At 41.7% G+C, this 22,291-nt stretch overlaps 1 protein-coding gene across 1 annotated transcript; it reads left to right on the top strand.

The window, feature by feature from the left end:
- Positions 1–1,182: 1,182 nt before the first annotated feature.
- SERINC3 (serine incorporator 3) lies at positions 1,183–19,456 on the top strand. The gene is made up of 10 exons (XM_007193088.3): positions 1,183–1,338; positions 6,616–6,777; positions 7,616–7,809; positions 9,891–9,970; positions 10,631–10,768; positions 10,896–11,065; positions 12,481–12,571; positions 13,885–14,065; positions 15,842–16,069; positions 16,730–19,456. The coding sequence occupies exons 1-10, from the start codon at positions 1,300–1,302 to the stop codon at positions 16,866–16,868; spliced, it is 1,422 nt and encodes a 473-aa protein (XP_007193150.1). The 5' UTR covers positions 1,183–1,299; the 3' UTR covers positions 16,869–19,456.
- Positions 19,457–22,291: the final 2,835 nt, after the last annotated feature.

The following is a 22,291-nucleotide window of genomic DNA, read 5'->3' as shown; positions in this document are numbered from 1 at the left end:
ACGCAGACAGGGAGAAGCAAGGATTTTAAGGGCTACCTGGAAGGTTCAGTGGTCCTGAAACAACCTGACTTGGGCAAGTAGTTTGGGGGGCAGAAAGAGAGAAGGGAATTAGGAAAGCTTGAGTAATTCTTCCTCAGCCATCAACCCTTTCTGTGGCTTTAGGCAAACCATCTCACTTTGGGTCCTTTTCCATTTCTGACAAGAAAAGATTTGAATCTATTTCTAAGGCGTCTTCCAACCTAAATATTCTAGGATCCAAACTCTACAGGTTCTCATACTCCCAGGAAAATGTTCCCCTACACCAGTTATTTGTAGAATATTGCCATCATTGTTGCCATATCTACATACCACCTGTTGTTACGTAAGTAAATAATTTTTCAAAATTTTTTCTTTAAATGGACTCAGTTTTTACTTAAATTTACAAAGGAAAATTTACACCACTACTTAAAGGGAAATCAAGTATTGCTTGGTAGAAGTGGAAGAATTTCTACAAACACACATATACACAAACCCTAAAACAATGTTATTTAACTGTAGATGTTGTTACCTTTTGATGAGATTTGGAAAATGAAGCCTTTGCTCTGCTAAAAAGGGAGATAAGCAAATGTTAGAAAAATGTTAAATACATACGAGTGGCAAACACACTTTCTCTTTAGTTTGAAACAAGACTTTCTCACTCTGCCTTTCAGTGTTACTTAATGTCCTATATATACGTGCATCCTTAGATCCTTTCAGTCACCCCAAATGGTTTATATATCCCACAGTTTAGGAAACAGTGCCCATCTTTCCTGCTTAACTTGGGCTCATCCTTCAGTTCTTAGACTTAATATAAATACCTCAGATTAAATATAAAGTCCTTCCAGGACTACTCCCTAACTGATTACCTTCTCCTTACATAGTAGGCATTAAACACACTTTTACTGAAAGAATATTTCCTCGTAATACTTTTTCATAGTAATCATCACAATATGCCATGGTGCGTTTCTGTCCATTGTCAGTCTCTTCTTAACTTGGCCATAAATTCTTGTGCACTTCTGTACCCCAGATCTTGACATAGTGGACTCCCAGGGAATGCAAACGAGATGAAGGAATAAACCCTGCTCTGTTCCTGTAGCCTTGGGCCGGTTTAGCCCCGCCTCCTCCCCCAGCCCTGCCGAGGGCGGTGGGCGGGGCCACGCATGACGCAAGCCGCACGTTTGTGGCCTGAGAAACCGTCGCGTTTCTGAGGAGACGCCTCAACCAGCCGTTACTACCGCGCTAGGAGCTTCCGCATCGGCCACCTCCGTCACCCGCATCACCATGGGAGCTGTGCTGGGCGTCTTCTCCCTCGCCAGCTGGGTGAGTTCGGGGTCTGGTGTCTCCGTCGGTCCTGTGGTTTGGGGGAGGGCGATAAGGGCTCCCCAAGCGCAGACCCCGACGGGCCTGGCGCCCGGGGCCCGGGGTTTGGGGGTCCGGCCCTGGGCTGCACAGGGTATCCGGGGGGTCCAGGATAAAATCCGCGATGCCCTGCGATCAGCATCAGGCGGTTCGCCTTCTGCGATTGTGGAGGAACGTAAGAGGCCAGCCCTCCATTGTTTACAATTTTGATTGCCCCGCCCCCGCGAGCCGTCCGGCCTCTGGGTTCCTCCGGAGCTGGAATGGGACTGGGGACTGAGCCCGGCTCCCGGGGCCCGGGCTCTCTGGTTCATTTCCAAGCACCTTCTTAAGGTGGCGTCATTTATTTGAGCGGGGAGGTGGGGCTTGAATAATATTTTTATCCCCTAGCACAGGATTTGCCAAAGCTACAGAGTCTGTGGCAGAGGTGAGATTTTAACCGAGGCCTGTCTGCGGTTCTGGCGCAATGGAAAGAAGGCCTTGTGGATTATTATTCAGAATTGGAAGTCATGGCCTGAACATTTTGGGACCTTGTACAAGTCATTTCTTTCTGGTTTCCCTTAAGATGAGGACAATCACCCCAGCATTCCTCGCCTCAAGAGCTGTTGTGAGGATGAAATGAATAAATACGTTGAATCACTTTGTAGATTGTAAACACCGTATTTTAAAAAAGGAATTTTGGGATCTATGGAAGAGAATATGCTGCGTTCACTCATACACTCGCTTCCGAGGAGCATGATTCCTGAACATCATTTCCTTGTTTCCTAATTCCCCAGCTGACTTAAATGACCAAGGACTCTATTTCAGCTCATGCCACTACTTTTCTTAGGGACAGAATGTATTTTCCATCCTTTAAGGTTGTTGATCTTAAATGAAAAGGGCTGTTGGTCTTTTAAGGGCCTAGATTGTAGTGGCTTTCCAGTTTTTCAACCTTGACCCAAAGTAAGAAATAAATTTTACATGCTTGATTTAATACACCCATTTAGACACACGTTTCGTGAAATAATTCTTACCTTTGCCCTCTGCTGTACAATTTTTCTTTTCTATCACATTAAAAAAAAAAATCCTGGTCTTTTTTTTTTTTTTTTTTTTTACAGTTTACTAGTGGGTCAAACTCACTGTTTACAAAATAGATTTAGAAAAAAATAGTTAAGAAGGAAATTAATTAGGGCGTGAATTGGTAATTTGAAACCGGAAACACATTTTGGCTTTGATGTAAAGCTGAGATTTGAATTGATGCCATCAAAGCATTTCTACCTATAAATCACTTTTATATTTTATTAATTCCTTTTGTTCAATAGGAACAGCAAGGAATTCAGTGTACCAGAGAATGGAATGAGTGAGGGGAAGAATAATAGAAAATGAAGTCAGAAAGGTAAAGGGAGCCAAATCACATAGATACCCATTGGCCAATTTAAGGACGTTGGCTTTTACTCTTATGTGATTATGGGGATCCATTACAGAAAAAAGGAATGATGTGATCTGACCAGTGTTTTAACAAGGTTGCTGTGTGGAGAACAGATGTTAGAAAAGAAAGGGTAAGGCAGTGTAGGGGAGGAAAAACTTCCATTCTCAATGGGTTAGTGGTTGGGGCCTGCAAATTAAACTGAGAAAAGACAAATTAGCAAGAGAAAAAAGAGTTCATGTACTTGTGCAACCCACACACACACAGGGGTTCTTAGTGATGAATAACTCAAAGGGGTGGTTAGAATATAGGGTTTATTATATACCTAACTTAATTGGGGTTAGGGTTAGGATTGGGCGGGGCAGAAAAGGGCTTCCATAGGAAGAACAAATAGGTTTCTTTAGGAAAGACAAATGGGTTTTTAGGAGAACAAACAGGAGATAAGAAAGTTTGTGATAGTACTTGTTTCTGTGGGTGCAGAGGTCTTTTTATCTTCTTCATGGCCATAAAACTTCCTTGGAGAGAGAATTTATGGCAGTTGCTGCTTTCAGTCAGATGAGAAAAGCTCTGAGAAGGCATTTTTTTCTGCTTCTTTTGAATCTCACATGTCTTCATCTGAAAATAATTTTTACACTAACTCAGGGTTCTGAATGGGTTGCTATAGCAGCGAGACAGGAGCTATTCATTTAATCCAGGTGAGGGATGATAGTAGTGGCTTGGACCAACGTGAGGATGCTATGAAAGTGGCCAGATTCTGGACACATTTTGAGGACAGAGCTGATGTGCTGACAGATGGAATGAGAGTTTTGGAAAAAGAGAAGGCATTGAGGATGACTCCAAGGTTTTTGGCCTGGGCAACAGGAAGAGTATGTGACTCACCTGGGTCCTCGCACTCTTTGATCAATAGAAATTGATAAGAGGCCAGACGAGAATTTCAGCCAAGCAAGAGAGAGAAAAAACAAGTAACAGATGGGGGAACTGGTTCCTTAAATGGGATATGGGAAGGGGCGAATCAGTGGGTTGAGCAAGAGGTGTGGCTTAGGTAATCTGCTCTCCCCCTTGGTGGGGCTCTGTGCAGGGGTCGTGCGCAGTACCCTGCTACTGCTCTGCGCACCTCAGAAGTGGCAGTTGGTTTGTAGCTTTTTTGTATCTTACCGTTCATGTGTGCAGTTATTTTGAGTCCCTTATCGTTTCTTTGTATTCTGTTGCTCAAGGGTTAGTCCAGGTGCAAGCACTCAGGTAAAGGGTCCCAGGTTCCAACCTATCTCAAATAGAGTTGTTTACTGAGATGGGGAAGTGACATACCGTATAGTAGGACAAGTTTGTTCCACAGATTGAGTACCTACTGTGTGAAGGTGCAAGAGATATAACACTAGGTGGGCCCCCCTCAAGGTACAAGACATAAACAAGTAAGTAGGTGTATTGGTTTGCCAGGGCCTCATAACAAAATACCACAGAGTGGGTGACTTAAATTACAGAAATTTATTGTCTCATGGTTTTAGAGGCTAGGAGTCTGAGATTAAGGTGTCAGCAGGGTTGGTTCCCTCTGAGGGTGGTGAGGTAGACTCTGTTCCAGGCCTCTTCCCTAGGTCCTGGGGGTTTGGTAGCAATCTTTGGTGTTCCTTGCTTTATCAATCTCTGCCTTCATCTTCACATGATGTTCTCCCTGTGATGCATGTCTGTGTCCAGATTTCTCCTTTTTATGACATCAGCCATGTTTGATTAGGGGCCCACTCTTCTCCAGTATAACATCATTTTACCTAATTACATCTGCAGCAACTCTGTTTCCAAATAAGGTCACATGCTGAGGTACTGGGGATTAGGACTTAAACATACGAATTTTGGAGGACACAATTCAACCTATAGCAAACAGTAGGCAACTATCATTAGTTTATTTAATTGGCTAGGGGGAAAAAAATAGCTAAAGGGAGTCAGGAGTGTGAGAGTACAGACAAAATAAACCCGAAGCAATTAGTGTCATTGTTTTCAGCTGTAAAATGTCTGTATTTCTGTATGCGACCAGATACAGACTTTTATTACAGTCTTTTGACCCAGATTGTAGTTAAGAATTGGAGATGAGGCTGGGTGGTCAATTCCCCATGGCTTTTTTGATTATGGATATTAACGGTTACCCTGATATATGGAGCCCCTGCTATGAAAGGCATTGTGCTAGGTGCTATGTATTCCTGACATTATCTCATAAAAGATTATTACTGGGACCATACTGTAAAACCAGACTCCCCCAGCGTTGCATTTGCTGCTTCTGCGGATGATTCTGAACTAGCCTATCCTTGTAATGTGACTTCATAACATCACCTGTCAAAACAATCCAGGTGGTTTCCTAATCAAGCATATAGAAGAATCACTCAAAGTATGTCCTCTCATCTGGAATGCTCATTAGGAGAATTTAGGTGACCAAAGATCCAGGTTACTTTTTTTTAAAAATTGAGGTAAAATTCACATTACATAAAATTAACTATTTTAAAGTGTATAATTCAGTGACATTTAGTATATTCACAGTGTTGGGCTATCATCACACCTGTCTGATTCCAGAACATTTTCATCACCCCAAAGACAAACTCGATTTCTGTTTAGCAGTCTACTCTCTTCTCCCCACTCCCTCCAGCCTCTGGAAACCACTAATCTGCTTTCTATCTCTGGATTTACCTATTCTGGATATTTCATATGAATGAAATCATACAATATGTGACCTTTTGTGTCTGACTTCTTTCGTTTAGCATGATGTTTTCTAGGTTCACCTATGTTGTACCAGCTATCGGTACTTCATTTTTATGGCCAAATAACATTCCATTTTGTGGGTATACCACATTTTACTTATCCATTCATCAGTTGATGGACATTTGGGTTGTTTCTGCCTTTTGACAATTGTAGATGGTGCTGCTTTGAACATTCATATACAAGTTTTTGTTTGAATACCTGTTTCAGTTCTTTTGGGTGTATATGTAAGAGTGTAGTTACTGGGTCATATGATAATTCTATGTTTGACTTTGAGGACTCTCCAGGTTACTCTTTTTTTTTTAATAAATTTATTTATTTATTTATTTTTGGCTGCGTTGGGTCTTCGTTGCTGTGCGCGGGCTTTCTCTAGTTGCGGTGAGCAGGGCTACTCTTCATTGCAGTGCGCGGGCTTCTCATTGCAGTGGCTTCTCTTGGTGTGGAGCACGGGCTGTAGGCACGTGGGCTTCAGTAGTTGTGGCACGTGGGCTCAGTAGTTGTGGCTCGCGGGCTGTAGAGCGCAGGCTCAGCAGTTGTGGCGCACGGGCTTAGTTGCTCCGCAGCATGTGGGATCTTCCCAGACCAAGGCTCGAACTCCAGGTTACTCTTGAATGGAGCTAAATGTCTCCTGCTTTCATTAATTATAAGGGTTTCCATGTAATGTTGCCTTAAGCTGTAATATCAGATTTGGTAGCTAGGATTCCCAGAAACCAGCAAATGGAGTTAGTTTCTATTTTTCTCAGTATTAGATATATTGTTTTTAAATAAAATATGCTGTCTGTGAGAACATAACCAACATTTATTGGGCTTTTACTATGTTTTAGGCACTGTGTTGAGTGCTCATTTAATATAGCAATGTCTGAGGGAGGAAGATTCTGTTATTGAGTTTAATTTACAGATGGAGAAATAAGCTTACATTATGTAACTTGTTGAGGTAAAGTGGCAGAAGTAGTATCAACTCCAGAGCCCATGCTTTTAACCACTTCCTCCCAGCTATCAGTTAGAACTCTCAAAGCCTGGTTTGCCTCATCTTCTGTTCTGGATGTCACAAAGGAGCCCGCTGAAGGAGGTCTCAGATGGTGATGATGTGCTTATTACAGGTTCCATGCCTTTGCGGTGGGGCATCATGTTTGCTGTGTAGTTGCTGTCCCAACAGTAAGAATTCCACCGTGACTCGCCTCATCTATGCTTTCATTCTCTTCCTGGGCACTATTGTATGTTGTATCATGTTTCATGAAGGGATGGAAACTCAGCTGAAGAAGGTAAGTAGAAGTAACCATAACCTTATTTAATGTAGTGGGTTTTATTATTTTTATATTTTGCAGAGTTTTAGTTGTAATTAGTATTTATTTTTCACTGTTGTGAAAGTCAAGTTCGTTGGATTTGTTGAGATTTTAAATTTGGGTTATAGTCAAGACACAGAATATAAAGGAATCAGTCTTTTCCCAAAGTAAAGGTAGTCAGAATGAACATCTTTAGTCTAACAGCTTTGGAAAAGATATTAAAAGAGTGGCCCTAAAACTTCATCTTTCCTTGTATGTTTAGTTTTAAACACTTAAACTAGACTAGCCCTTCACCTTCGGAAGGAGTGGATTGTAGCATGAAAACTCATGGGAAAATGGGAGATAACCTCATCCAAAGATAAGGGCCAAAAAGAGAGCACTCAGGACTTCCCTGGTAGTCCAGTGGTTAAGAATCCACCTTCCAATGCAGGGGACGCGGGTTTGATCCCTGGTCGGGGAAATAAGGTCCCACATGCCTCGGAGCAACTAAGCCCATGGGCTGCAACAAGGAGCCCACACGCTGCAATGAAAGATCCCGTGTGCTGCAAATAAGAGCCAATGCAGCCAAAAAATAAATAAATAAAATATTAAAAAGAAAAGAGAGAGAGGGAGCACTTGCCTTTTATTTTCAAAATGCAACTTGTTTATACTATTTGGTGACAAGATTGTAAGTGAATTGGAAGACAGAGAAAAGTCCCACAGGAGAGTCTTGCAGTTGTTGAAGTGGTCCGTTTTAAAAATCCAGGCTTTCCTATTGTGGAATAGAATCTCTCTTTAAATGTGGATATTCCCATAACATTAAAATTGCTTTTTCCAGATTCCTGGATTCTGTGATGAAGGACTTAAAACCAAGGTGGCTGATACAGTCATGGATAAAGATTGTGATGTGCTGGTTCGTTATAAAGCCGTATATCGAATCAACTTTGCCTTGACCGTCTTTTTCTTTGCCTTCTTTCTGCTCATGTTAAAAGTGAAAACGAGTAAAGATCCCAGAGCAGCGATACACAATGGGTATGTAGGAATTATTTATTATTAACTTGTTATATTATGATGTGCATCCTCCCCTTCAGCAGTTAATGTTGCCATTTTGATGAAAGCAGTAGAGTATGTAAATCAGTGGCCCAGATGTATTTCTGACCTACTATACATGGGAAGTTGTTTCAACGTCATTTTCAGTTGGGGCCCTGCAGCATGGAAGAGGTAGAGTGGACAAGGAGAATCTTGTCTTTTTCCTGTATTTTTTAAAAATATCTTTGCTTAAAGTGCCTAGATTTTTATGGAACACCTATGAAACAGTTCAAGCATTGTACCAAGCACTACACACACACACACATTTTTTCTTTCTATTGTTAAAAGAGAAACATTTACCTGATATATTTAAACAGTAAACAGAAAGATAAATAGTGAATATGTTTGAGCCACTGCTTCACATATTCTGTCGCTTCCCATTCCTGATCCCCAGTTCCCCTTTACAGAGAGGTTAAATAAATTGCCTGAGATCTCTCAGCTAGTGAGGGTTGGAGCTAGGATTGAAACTCAAGTCTGTCCAGCTCCAAAGCTGCTTTCTTTACACTCTGCCATACAAGGCAGCCTTTAAAGATTGACTGAAAGCCAGGTTTGGTCCTGGCTTTGCCAGTGACGAACTGTGTGATTGTGGGCAAGGCATTTATGTCCAGTCGCCTGACGTGCAGCAAGCCAACCTGAAATGCTGAGGTTTGCAGCAGAGACGGGAAGACATCTCAGATCCGCCTCCCCGAAGGCGAGAGGCTTTAGATATTTATGGGATAGAGAAGCAGAGTAGTCTTAGGTTTGGGGAAAGGGAATTGGAGGTAAGGAAAAGGTGAGGTAGTGAGTGTTCTGCACAGGTGTATCTGAATTACATGCTTTTTTTTAAAAAATTATTTATTTATTTATTTATTTATTTTTGGCTGTGTTGGGTCTTCGTTTCTGTGCGAGGGCTTTCTCTAGTTGCGGCAAGCGGGGGCCACTCTTCATCGTGGTGCGCGGGCCTCTCACTATCGCAGCCTCTCTTGTTGTGGAGAACAGGCTCCAGACGCGCAGGCTCAGTAATTGTGGCTCACGGGCCTAGTTGCTCCACGGCATGTGGGATCTTCACGGACCAGGGCTCGAACCCGTGTCCCCTGCATTGGCAGGCAGATTCTCAACCACTGCGCCACCAGGGAAGCCCTACATGCTTCTTAATAGGATGCATGTTCAAAAATGGACATGCTTAGCATAATCTGAGGGTAGAGTTTTTGGCACTCTGACATCAAAAGGATCATTCATTTTTGGCACTGACATCAAAAGGGTTATTCATTGCACATCTGTGCAGGCCCTGTTTTAGGGTCAGTGGTCCCAACCAGTCTTAGGCAGCTTGAACTGGACAAAAACTAACTCCCGGTTTCTGAAAAACAGCTTAAGCCCCCGTTACTATAGTGACCCATAAGTCAGAGGCGCGTTATCTATAGGGGTAGTTAAAAGAGTCTTGTGGTATATTATCTAGGCTACATGAAGGTTGGAGGGTATAAAATTTGAAAAAAAAACGTTACGATGAGCCTTGTGAAGGCAAGACTGCAAGCGGGGGCGGTTCTTTAACAAGCTGTTCCCTTAGCACTGTTCTGTAAGGGAAGCTCAAGAATTTCTGTTAGGCACCAGTGTCTGTTAACTATGGGGCACGGTTTCAGGATGGGTTTTTTAACACTATGGGGCATGGTTTTACCATGTTGTAAAAGAAGGATTCAGTAATTCACTTTCCCCCGGATCTAAGTTGATTGCTGTATATTTAGCTAACATCGTTAGTTTAGAATGCTCCAGAATTCTAGAAAAATTCCTATCTTTAAGTGCTAAAAGTAGGGAAATACTAAAGTAACATGTTTCTTTCTTGTGAATGTGCATGATTTGGTCTCTGTGCTAATGTTTGTCCTTAAATTGTGTGAAGTATTGAGTGAAGTAGTTTCATGTCAGATGAAGAAATAAGCCTAATCATGTTGGAAGTGGCTAGTAAGGCTTTATTTTTGCATTTTAGAAATTCATTTTTCTCAGTGCAAGGGCAAAAATTAGCATTTCATAAATGCACTTTTATATTTTAATAGGTTTTGGTTCTTCAAAATTGCTGCCATTGTTGGTATCATGGTTGGATCTTTCTATATCCCTGGGGGCCACTTCACCACAGGTATGGTTCACTATTAGGGGGGTCAATTATAATATATACAAACTCTCCAAATGCTTGTGTGAAAGCTACATTTTCATTACTGATTTTTGCAGAACTGGTAATTAAATGAGATGGTGTCCAATTACCATGACTTGGTACTAATATTAAGATATTAATTGCTTGATTAAAGCCAGGAGGCATTCAGCCCACTTCTCAGCTGTTCTGGAACCATATGTTAATCATTTGCCAATATTTTAATAGTTTCCCTTCTCACTTGGCAATACCAAGTTAATCGGAGAGCTTGTCAACGTAGCGACTTGTAACCGTGTGCTCCACTCTCCCTGTCTTAACCTGCTTCCTTATCGTGACATCTGTGGATTTCCACTGTGATTTTTATCCCTGTAAGTAAAGGAAAAGGCTTATATCTTTTCCATTTGGAATGTCAGACCCTAGGCTCCCCTTGGCACAAGCTAGAACAAGTTTTAAAAGGTCTGAAACCCAACAGAACACTTCTCAGAGAATGCCTTTGAGTTTGGAATTGCAATAATCTTGCTGTACTGCTGGAGACAATGTCTTTATTACCTCTCTATTACTTGAATTGAAATCTTTTTAGAATGTTGGACAGTAACATTCTGAAATGTTGCTCCTATGGTGAAGAGTAACTGTGCTTTTGGTTTGTAGCCTGGTTTTTTATTGGCATGGTGGGGGCTGCCTTCTTCATCCTCATCCAGCTGGTGCTGTTGGTGGACTTTGCTCACTCTTGGAATGAATCATGGGTAAATCGAATGGAAGAAGGGAACCCAAGGGGCTGGTATGCGGGTAGGTATCTAAACCCCTATGAGAGCCATACTGCATTATGCTACGTTAAATAGGGTGAAAATTGGTCCTCGTTAGTATAAGAGTTTGTTACGATTGTGGGCATTCATGTTTGTTTTCTTTTTTCTAGCTTTACTGTCTGTCACAAGCATGTTTTATATCCTGTCAATCATCTCTGTCGTATTGCTCTACACATACTACACCAAACCAGATGGCTGCACAGAAAACAAGTTCTTCATCAGTTTTAATCTGATCCTTTGCGTTGTGGTTTCCGTTATGTCAATCCACCCAAAAATTCAGGTATGGTTGTGATTTCTGCTTCTTCCTCCTGTGAAGGATTTTTAATTAATGCTAAACTTGAAACCTAGGTAACCTGTTATATGAATTTATGTCCAAGATGATAAAGTCTTCTTAATTATAACTTAATCACTGTAAAATGTGCCATTGAGTGCCAGTAAATGAATAATTTCCTTATTATTTAAGAAAAAAACGATGTAACTTGAGAATTTATCATTCTTATAAAATTGTTTATATCATGAGAATGATTCTTAGGAATCTTTAGCAAAGATATTTTAGGGGAATTCAAGTAGAAAAAATAATTGATTTTAATATTTAAAACACAACTCATGCTCCTGAGTTTCCTCATTTAAATACAATATTTTTAAAATTCAGATATGAATTTAGGTATGAAAAGAACATCTAGACATCACCTCTCCTTTTTTTTTTTTTTATAAATTTATTTATTTAATTTTGGCTGTGTTGGGTCTTCGTTTCTGTGCGAGGGCTTTCTCTAGTTGCGGCGAGCGGGGGCCACTCTTCATCGCGGTGCGCGGGCCTCTTCACTATTGCGGCCTCTCTTGTTGCGGAGCACGGGCTCCAGACACGCAGGCTCAGTAGTTGTGGTTCACGGGGCCAGTTGCTCCGCGGCATGTGGGATCCTCCCAGACCAGGGCTCGAACCCGTGTCCCCTGCATTGGCAGGCGGACTCTCAACCACTGCACCACCAGGGAAGACCCACCTCTCCTTTTTAAAAAAAAAAAAAAAAAAATTTATTTATTTATTTTTGGCTGAGTTGGGTCTTTGTTGCTGGGCGCGGGCTTTCTCTAGTTGCGGCGAGCAGGGTCTACTCTTCGTTGCGGTGCACGGGCTTCTTCTCGTTGCGGAGCACCGGCTCTAGGCGTGCGGGCTTCAGTCGTTGTGGCTCGTGGGCTCCAGAGCGCAGGCTCAGTAGTTGTGGCGCACGGGCTTAGTTGCTCCGCGGCATGTGGGATCTTCACGGACCAGGGCTCGAACCCGTGTCCCCTGCATTGGCAGGCAGGTTCTTAACCACTGCACCACCAGGGAAGCCCACCTCTCCTTTTAAAAGTGAGAAAACCGAAGTTCCAGAGAGGTGATGGGTCACCAAGCTAGCCAGTGGCAAAGCTTAGCTTAGATTTCACTATACCAAGGAACTAGTAGTAAATCTAAGCCTTTGTATGATATACAGGAATTTCCAGGATTGTGAAATGCCTGAGAACCAGTAGTACTTGCCTCCTCTTTCTTGGTTCTTTTTCAAGCTAACTCAAACTGAAGGGTTACTTGTCATCTTTCAACTGTCAAGCAGAATCAGAAGGTTCTCAATTAATAACAATTCAGTGGGTCCCAGGAAGTATGCTGGGTTTTAGAAATTCAGCCCTTGCAATTCCTATGGCATTGTTTTCTTTTTGATTCTGTAGGAACACCAGCCTCGTTCTGGCCTCCTGCAGTCCTCTATCATCACCCTCTACACCATGTACCTCACATGGTCAGCCATGTCCAATGAACCTGGTAAGGGAGTTTTAATAACACATTCATTTGGTGAAAAGAAAGTAAGAAATGAGAATTCCCTGGAAGCCCAGTGGTTAGGCCTCCATGCTTTCACTTCTGTGGGTCTGGATTGGATCCCTGGTCGGGAAACTAAGATCCCGCAAGCCGCGCCACGCAGACCAAAAGAAAAAGAAAAAAGAAAGTAAGAAATTACTCCTTTGATGGGTGCAGAAACTAGAGCTGGAACAAATGTCAGACAAACAAATGAACAGACAAAAAACTTCATTTAAATGAACAGTGTCCACGGTATTTACCATTCAGGTTTTATTCTCCATGTCTATTCATAGCTATTCAGAGCTGACCGCCTAAAGGACCACAGTCCTTTATATAGTCCGGGCTTTTCCCTGGACTAAGTCAAACTAGTTAAGAGCTGAACAAGGCAACATTGTTTTGGCCCTTTGTAGAATTACTTTAATTGCATGTTACTTTGGTGGTACAGGCTCCAGAAGAAACAGCTGCAGGAAATCTCCTTTTGTAGATCTTATGGGATTGTTTCTCAGTGGGGGTATTTTATGGACTCCTTTTCAAGGAAAACCATTATTGCAGACCATTCAGTGATGACTCAACTTATTTTTATTGTATTCCTGTGTAACTATGTAGAAACAAAACTAGGGATAAACTCCTTGTGCTTTTTTTTTTTGATAACCAGGCCAAGTTTATTGAATCTAACCTTATTTTGCAAGCAAATTAGTCTTTTTTTTAAACTTTTTATTTTATATTGGAGTATAGTTGATTAACAATGTTGTGATAGTTTCAGGTGTACAGCAAAGTGATTCAGTTATACATTTTCCCATTTAGGTTGTTACATAATATTGAGCAGAGTTCCCTGTGCTATACAGTAGGTCCTTGCTGGTTATCCATTTTAAATGTAGCAGTGTGTACATGTCAATCCCAACCTCCTTAACTATCCCTTCCCCCCACCCTTCCCCCTGGTAACCATAAGTTTGTTCTCTAAGTCTGTGTAAACTCCTTGTGCTTTAAGCACAACTATAGAGCCAAAAAGACTTGCCAGTTAAATTTCAAAACCAGTGAAATCAAGATTGACATTTATGATATTTGACAAATACTTTGTTGTTGTAGTTTCATTTCTTTTTTTCTAAAACTAAGTCTCTGGTTGCAGCACAGATGTGTTACTGACTGCCCAGTTGCAGGTTCTTTGAAGCATAGCATTCCCATGTTTTAAACCACGAATGAGTGATGTATAGCACACCCCTCAAGTCCTTTTGGACCAAGATGAGTTATACCTAAAGATATAAACAGCTTCTCATTTTCAGATCATTCCTGCAACCCTGGCCTGTTGAGCATCATTATGCACATGACCTCACCAACCTTGGCTCCTGCAAATGCAACTGCTCTAGTCCCTACTCCTGCTCCACCATCACAGAGTGGGCCTTCTCTGAATAAAGAGAATTTTATTGGGCTGGTAGTCTTTGTTCTCTCCCTTTTGTATTCTAGGTAAGTTAAAAAGTACTTAAGACAAGATTCTTATGATGGTTAGTAATAGAGTGAAGAAGCTATTTTGCTTTCAAAAAACAGTGAGAAGAATTACAAAAATGTAACTCTTATTTATTAAAGTCATTGACTTGCTTCAGTTACCCTGCTGTGTACATTTCTTTAAGTTCAGTAAATCCTCTCATCAAATAATTCCTCTCAGGCTTACTAAGAGATACGTTCTCCTTTGTATAGGAGGATAAAGCCCTTACCTGACCCTAGATCAGCTAAAATAGTGGCTCTGAAAATTGGTTGGCTTATCTTTTTTTAAAACAATCTTGATTTTCTGATCACTGTAAATAATATTTAAACAACTACAGAATTTTATACATGAAATGTTAGTCTGTAGTTAATCCAGGACACCAGATATAACCTATGTTATCAGTGTGCACTCATTCTCCCACCCATTTTTATTGATATTGTCTGTATAAGTGTATGTTACTTTAATAATTTTAAAATATGAAATAATAAAATGGGCAAGGATATATTTATATAAATTAATAGCTTAAGTGAGAACAGTAGTAAATGAAATGGTCCTCCCTCTAAATTTACCTCTTCTATGATTAACATTTTGGTACATATTACTTCAGGCTTTTTTCCTTTGCTTATACTTACTGTCTATTGACCTATCTGTATCTATATAATTATGCATATTTTTATCAATAGTTACATACATAATTTTATTTATATCACTTGATATATAATTTTTAAAAAATAAATTGGGAGCATTCTATATAACAGTATATATACTGTTCTGAAATACATATGAATTTGTCATAATTTGGACAGCTTTGCACATAATGTGTAGATTTATCCTTTTTTCTTTTTTTAATGATTGCTTAAAATATGGGTTGGCAAATAACAGCCCTTTGGGCTGGCTTCCTATTTTTGTAAATAAAGCTTTATTGGCATACAGCTATGTTCATTTGTTTTCATACTGTCTATGACTGTTTTTGTTTGTTTTCCTTTGATTCTTGATCTTGGGGGCAAAGCTTTTAGTCTTTCCTTATTAAGTATGATGTTAGCCCTGACTTTTTAATAGATGCCCTTTATCAGTTTGAGGAAGTTCTTCTCTATTTCTATTTTGAGTTTTTATCATGAAAAAATATCAGATTTTTGTCAAATGCTTTTTCTATGTCTGTTGAGATGTTCACGTGGGTTTTGTCCTTTATTTGTATGTACTTTTTTATTCAGTCATTTAACAAACTTTTAGTGAGTATCTGCTGTGTACTAGAAATGCACAGATGACTAAGGTCATTGTTGTCAAAAAGTTCTATGAATAGCAAGGAAGACAGGAACAGTAAGTGATACAGCAGAAGGAAGAGTAAGGAGCTGTGGGAATTTAATCCAGCCTAGTGATAGGGTGATGTCAGGGAAGACCTCCTAGAGGGCACAGCATGATCAGAGAATTTAAAGGGTGATTAAGTTAGCTGGGAGAAGGTGGGCAGTGCATTCCAAGCAAAGGAGAGGTACTTGTGAAGTCCTGGAAGCAGACATTGAGAGCATAGTATGTTTTGGGAAACTCCTAGGCAGTTAAACCCTCACATTGTAACTGATGAGAGTACTGTCTCTGTCTTGTGATGACAGGCAGCAGTTCAGAACTTTAAGCAAACCCTTCAGAAGCCCTTCAGTCCCCAAAGCAGGAGCAGTTCAGAAATAACCTTCAAGTGTATTAGGCCAGTGACAGCATTTCGTCTTCATGGCCCCTTTCTAACTTACCTTCTTGGGGTCACTCTCCAGCATCCGCAATGCCAGCAATAGCCAAGTAAGTAAGCTGACCCTGTCAGGAAGTGACAGCGTGATCCTCCGTGATACGACTGCCAACGGCGCCAGCGATGAGGAAGATGGACGGCCTCGGCGGGCTGTGGACAACGAGCGAGAGGGCGTGCAGTACAACTACTCCATGTTCCACCTCATGCTCTGCTCGGCTTCCTTGTACATCATGATGACCCTGACCAACTGGTACAGGTAGGAGGCAGAGAGAGAGAGAATCGAGGGAAAACCACTTAGCCCCTTGGGGTTGCCTGTAAAGTCTCCATCCATTGTCCTGACCTCAGAATCCCCTTTTTTTACCCTCATAATGAAGTGGTGTTCAGTGCTCTTTTCTGAAATACTTTTGACTTTTTCTCCTCTTGCATTTGAAATCCAGTTGGAATTCATACAGGGAAAATCATGGGAAGCCCTTCCAAACTTGAGTTACTGGAGAGAGAAAATCATGATATTAAGTGAGCTGACTTGTCTTGCTGACTTGTTCCCTGATTTTTCTCTGTCTAGAGATGTCTGTAGAGAGCATTCTGATCAAAGTAATCATGTGGTAAGGAAGGAAAGTTTCAGGGAGGTCATTTCAATCTAGACTTTGACCAATATGTAGAAGAGCCAGATGTTCCTGAAGAACTTTTTGCAAGGAATAGTCAGGGTTCTTCATGCAGGCAAGAAGATAAAAGCTGTTTGAGAGGCAGAGTCCCCTGCTCATAAAAACTAAAAATCGCAACTTTCTCAAGTCTCTTCTAGAAACTTACTAGGGAGTCGTGTCAGTCGAATTTCACTGGAGCATTTCTTAGCTTTTGCTGAGGGGCTGCTGAATGCTGAAATTAGGCTCCTTTACCTAAATCTCTGCTGTGTTCTTAGCCCTGATGCAAACTTCCAGACCATGACCAGCAAGTGGCCAGCTGTGTGGGTCAAGATCAGTTCCAGCTGGGTCTGCCTCCTCCTCTACGTCTGGACCCTTGTGGCTCCGCTCGTCCTCACCGGTCGAGACTTCAGCTGAAGCTCTGAGTGCCAAGGACACCACTGAAATTCATAAAGGTCTCCTTTGCTGAAAGCTCACATCCCTTTTACTTTTGCTTCAACTAATATATTAAGCAAACTCTCTGCAAATAAGGCTATATCCAGGTTTATATCAGAGGGCAAGAGTGAATGATGCTTGATGCAGGATCAGAACTTTTCGTTTATATTATGTTTATTTGTAAGGATATAGAGTAAAAGGAACGTTTTTGCCGTTTAAAGTGAACTACAGCTGTGCTGTGAAGAGAGTTCTTTATTAAGACTTGTAGGTTCCTACAACTTTGATTTAACATGTAAGACAGAAAAATGTTGGATATTTGAGGCCGTCGTTAATATATTTCTATTGCAAAATCTTTAAAAAGCATAGTAATTATAATAATGCATTTCTATGACAGTTTTCTTCTGTGAAAGTCTTGTGTGAAACAAGCTCTCTGTTCAGTCCTTAAACTCATAGTGCTTGGGGAAGGGAGTACATGTGTGGGTCTTGCCCCAGAAGAGGGGTTGCTGGTATGGCTACTGTTTCTATAGCTTGAGTTTTTTCATTTACTTTTTTTTAATACTACAGCCTTGATGCTGCTTGATTTAAGCCTGTGGCTTTGTCAGAAATGTTAATTTCAATTAAATGCTTTGTAGGTTTGGTTAAACTGAAGATTCACTTGGGAAAACAGTGCAACTTTAGTCTATGTAATTATCTTGTTATGAGTATGTAAAAGTATAACGCATGTGTATTTATTATGTTTGCACTTCAAAGGTATTTGATTAAAATAGAAAGACAAGCTTATAAGGCCCTTTCTTTAACAGCTTTTATCAGTTAGCAGCCATTCTATGTTTTTCATTTTTTTTTGGACATATGGACAGTCAGGTTTATAAATCATCTTGCAGAATTCTCCTATTCCTCCTAAAACTTAAGGTCTGGCTGGTGAGTAGAGTCTTGAACTCATTTGGAAATTGTACTAAATATCTTTTCTGGGCAAGACACTCGGGTAGATGAGAGAAAAGGTCAGCACTCTCGGGAAACTTCTTCGGGAGAGGTAGCACACAGGGCGGTAGAACAGAACTGTTCACTCAGGGAAGCTTTACTGAGTGTTCTGTACCAGGCCCTGTCAGGTTCTGGGATGCACCTTTAAACATGACAGACAGCGGCTCTGCCATCTTGGACTTAGAGTTTCGAGGAGGGTATAATGAGCTGACAGGTGGTACAACGTGTTGTGATTAGTGCTGTGATTTAGGAATTGCAGAGAACTCAAACTAGAGGTGCTAGGTTGGGGTGTCATGGTAGGCTTCTTGGAAAAAGTGTTGTCTAAGCCAAGAAATGTTAGGAGTTAGCTAATAAAAGAGAAATGGGGAAGTGGAATGGCATTGCTGAAGGGTAGACTAAACGGTATGTTAAGGGTAGGGAGATTTAAGAAAAAAAACATGTTCAATGAAGCTGTAAAGGGGAGAAGTGGGCAGGGACTAGGTCACGAAGGGCTTTGTAAACCACATTGAAGAGTTTGGACCTTATGCGAGGGCAGCAGGGGACATATTCACATATTCAGAGTGACGTGGACGAACGATGTCTTCAGTCACTGTGGCTCATATATGGAGAATGGATTTAGGGACATGAGACCAGGGGCAGTCCATATAATAAGATTTGAAACAAAGAAGTCAAAGTGAGGATGGAGAGAAACTGACAGCTGAGAGCTACTGAATAATTAAAAATTTTAACTCGGCAATTGATTAGCTATGGGGGAGAGGTAGATTCCTGAGTGATGCTGGTTTAATCACCTGAGTGTATGGTGGTTCCATTTATATGGTGAGAAAAACCGGAAGGGGAGGAACAATTTGCACTAGAAGAAAGATGGGAGGTGGTCCCTCAAGATGGCTAAGAGTCAGACTGTTTAGGTTTGCAAACAAGCTTTGCCATTTTCTATCAGTCAGACTGGTCAGTTAATACTTACTGAGTATATACTATGCTTTATGACCTTGGGCAACTGACAAGCTGTCTGAGCCTCAGTGTTTCCTTTGTTTGAAAGTTTATCTTAGTCCAAAAGATTGTTTAGGGAGTAAAACTACTTTGCAAAGTGCTTAACCCATTTTAAGCACCATCCGGTGGTAGCTGCTAATCTCCATGTGGGCTAATATGAGACTGGACAATAGTCAAAGGTCAGAGATATTCAGCCATAATCTGGCAGAGGTTAGATTTGAGGTGTTCTTACAGAATTAAACAGATGGGACGTAGAGGGGACAGTCTCAGTTGAGCTGTAGGTGAGGGGTCAGGAAACAGGGCTTGATGTGAAGTGTTGGAACCACCACCATTTAAACCAGTACCTTATGCCGTGGTTCAGAGATAAAGTTGCCAGGGATTTGGGGGGCAGTTTGGGGAGGTGTAGCCCCTTACTTTGCCAGTGAAAAGCAATCACCTCATTTTCCTTAAAGCAGGGCCAGCCAGATTAAGACTTTTAAAGGTCCTGAACTTCCAGAACATTACCGTGTACCATCCCCTACCTTACGTCATTTAAGGTAAAAGCAATACTAAACTGTAAAGTAAATGTAATAAAGTCCAATAAAGTTTTTATTTTTTTCTCATGATGATAACTTTGATATTAATTTGAAATAACAAATTCTCTTTAAAAACGAGAGTGCAGTGTCCCTGCTTTGCTTGGTTATACCCTAAGAATAAGTTAAAGTTGGCCTGTTGCTAGGACACCCAGTAGTTTACTCAAGACTCAAGTGAATTACACACGTTGAGTGCTGAATTATATACATGCATAAAAAATGTCAGTATTTTCGGTAAGCCCAGGATCATACTATAAAGCAAGGGAGTATTGAATCCTCGGACCTCATGGTGTTATCCCATTCCAGAAGAGTCACCTGGTGTCTTATCACCATGAACAGGCCTCTCTGTCCCCCACTATTGCAGATTGGGGGCCCTGGCTTTGAGGTCAGCAGTGTGCTCTAGGAGTTCATCAAAGGCAACATCCGTGGCTGCCAGTTACATGCTTAGAGCTGGGAGAAAGCTTATAGGCCCTTGTTGGATTTCCCTGTCTAGGTTGCCCTTGCTAGGTACTCAGGTGGATGGGAAATAAAACTCTTGACAACCAAAGATACTCCCAAGAATGGCCATAGACCTGGTTTTCAGTGCTCTTTTTTTTTTTTTTTTTAAGAATTTCACATTTATTTATTTATTTATTTTGGCTGTGTTGGGTCTTTGTTTCTGTGCGAGGGCTTTCTCTAGTTGCGGCAAGCGGGGGCCACTCTTCATAGCGGTGTGCGGGCCTCTCACTATCGCGGCCTCTCTTGTTGCAGACCACAGGCTCCAGACGCGCAGGCTCAGTAGTTGTGGCACACGGGCTTAGTTGCTCTACGGCATGTGGGATCTTCCCAGACCAGGGCTCGAACCCGTGTTCCCTGCATTGGCAGGCAGATTCTCAACCACTGCGCCACCAGGGAAGCCTTCAGTGCTTTTTGATGTTCAGGACCAAACCATGACTCAGGCCTAATTTAAACGAGGAGAGCTTTTTCGTCCATTCCAAGTCCCTGCTTGATTATATTTTTCTTTTTACACAGTCAAGCTAAAGTGAGTATTCAGTAATATGAGTCATGCATTTGATCTCTGTGGATTGATGGCAGATGCCAGGCTTATGCTTATTAATGGGAGCTGCTGTTCATCTCTTTACACTTTGTGTTTGTCTACCCATCCTGTTACCTAGGAGCCCACATCAGGCAGCCTACTCAGTGGTCTCCTAATTACTGCTGAATGACTCAAGCCATGTGATGCCTATAGCCTCAGGTGAAGAAAAATGAGAGCTACTCCAAAACAGCAACATGTACCAAGCAATGAACAGACATTATCTACAGCCCTGTAAGGTGGTGATGGTTCTCCCCCTTTTATAGATCAAACCAAGGTGTAGAGAAGTTAGTGTCTTGCCCACAGGTACTTAGTAAGAGGCAAAGCAGAGAAACAAACCCAGGGCTTGATTTTTTCCAATTAGACCCCAATTTCCCTTGGCCCATAAGGATGTAGGAGACAAGATAAACTAGAGACTGCCTAGAGACATGTAGGGGAGGCAGCTGGCTCTCTAAACGCATCACTAATGAAGGAAAGTTAGTAGCTCCCTGAAGGCAATAACTGCTATCTTACTGGGTCACTGTATCCCAAGGTACTGGCACCTTATCAGATAAGAGAGTAAACATTTGGTTAAAAAAATTTTTTTTCCAGAAAAGTAGTGCCCTAAAGGATTTTATTACTCACCAGCTTTAAATGCAATAACATGAAACATTTGGGGCCACTGATCATGTAGAAGTGCTGAACCAGTACTGTGAGGAGTGGGTGCTGGGGAAAACTAAGAGGTATTTTACAAGAGAAACCAGAAGTGCTGACTCATAACATGGAAAATCACTCCTGTGGCTTGTAAAGTACCTAAGTTGATCCTTTTAACACTGTTGTGAGGTAAAAAGGATTGGAGCCATTAGCTCCGTTTTTCCAGATGTGAGAAACAGACTAAGTTCCTTAGAGAAGGCTGACCTGAGGAGCTGGTATGTTGCCGTGTAAGTACTTACTGTTGGCATCATCAAAAGCCAACAGTAAGTGTATGGATATCCTGAGTATTTCTCAACTGACCCATCACCAGCACAGCAGACCCAACACAGACGGGGACCTAGCTTCTGTCTCCTCTGGGGAGATGAATAGGGGGCAGAGAAAAAGCCATTAGCTTAGAGAAACAGCTAAGCAGCATGGGACCAGAGATGATGAAGCCACACCCTCGTCACCCCTCAAGGAATTTGGGTTTACTTACAGGTGCTGCCAGAATAAAATGTTCAGTTACAACTTGGGTCTCAGAGGTTAAGAACTTCTGCTTTATATTTTCTAAGAAGCCAGAAAACAAGCCAGTTTTTACACTGACACTTTCTCACTATAAAGTACCTCCCTTCTTTCTGTGGTCTGTCTGCGGGCTAACTAACTGCACAGCCTGGCTCGAGCCATCAGGAGGAAATCGTGGGCTGCAGTCAGACCGCCTGACCTTGAATCCCAACGCTGCTTAACTATCTGTGTGTCCTTGGGCAAGCTAGCTTAACTTTTCTGTGCCTCACTTTCCCCACAGGGGCAATAATACTATTTCATTAAGGGTGCTTGTAAATGAGCTTTTGTATGTGAAGCGCTTAACACGATGGATGCCCAGCCCACACTCAGGAATCGTTAGCTGTCAGGGTTCAAGGCCAGTCTGGGAAGCATACCTAGGCCTTGTGAAATGAAAAGTTTGTGTATCTATCACTGTGGGCATCTAGCTCCACCTCCTTTCTTCACATTGGTGTCTTCTCACTGCACATGATCTTCAGAGGCAGCCAGCCCACGGTCTAGAGAATGCACGTGCTGCCACAGCGCCCCTGCCGGCCTCCCCAGGAAAGAGGCTCTGCCCAGGCCAC

Source organism: Balaenoptera acutorostrata, chromosome 15 (assembly GCF_949987535.1).
Source record: "Balaenoptera acutorostrata chromosome 15, mBalAcu1.1, whole genome shotgun sequence".
In the NCBI taxonomy this organism is placed as follows: Eukaryota; Metazoa; Chordata; class Mammalia; order Artiodactyla; family Balaenopteridae; genus Balaenoptera; species Balaenoptera acutorostrata.
The sequence above is the reverse complement of the archived record's forward strand: the minus strand, read 5'-3'. Positions and strand labels throughout refer to the sequence as shown.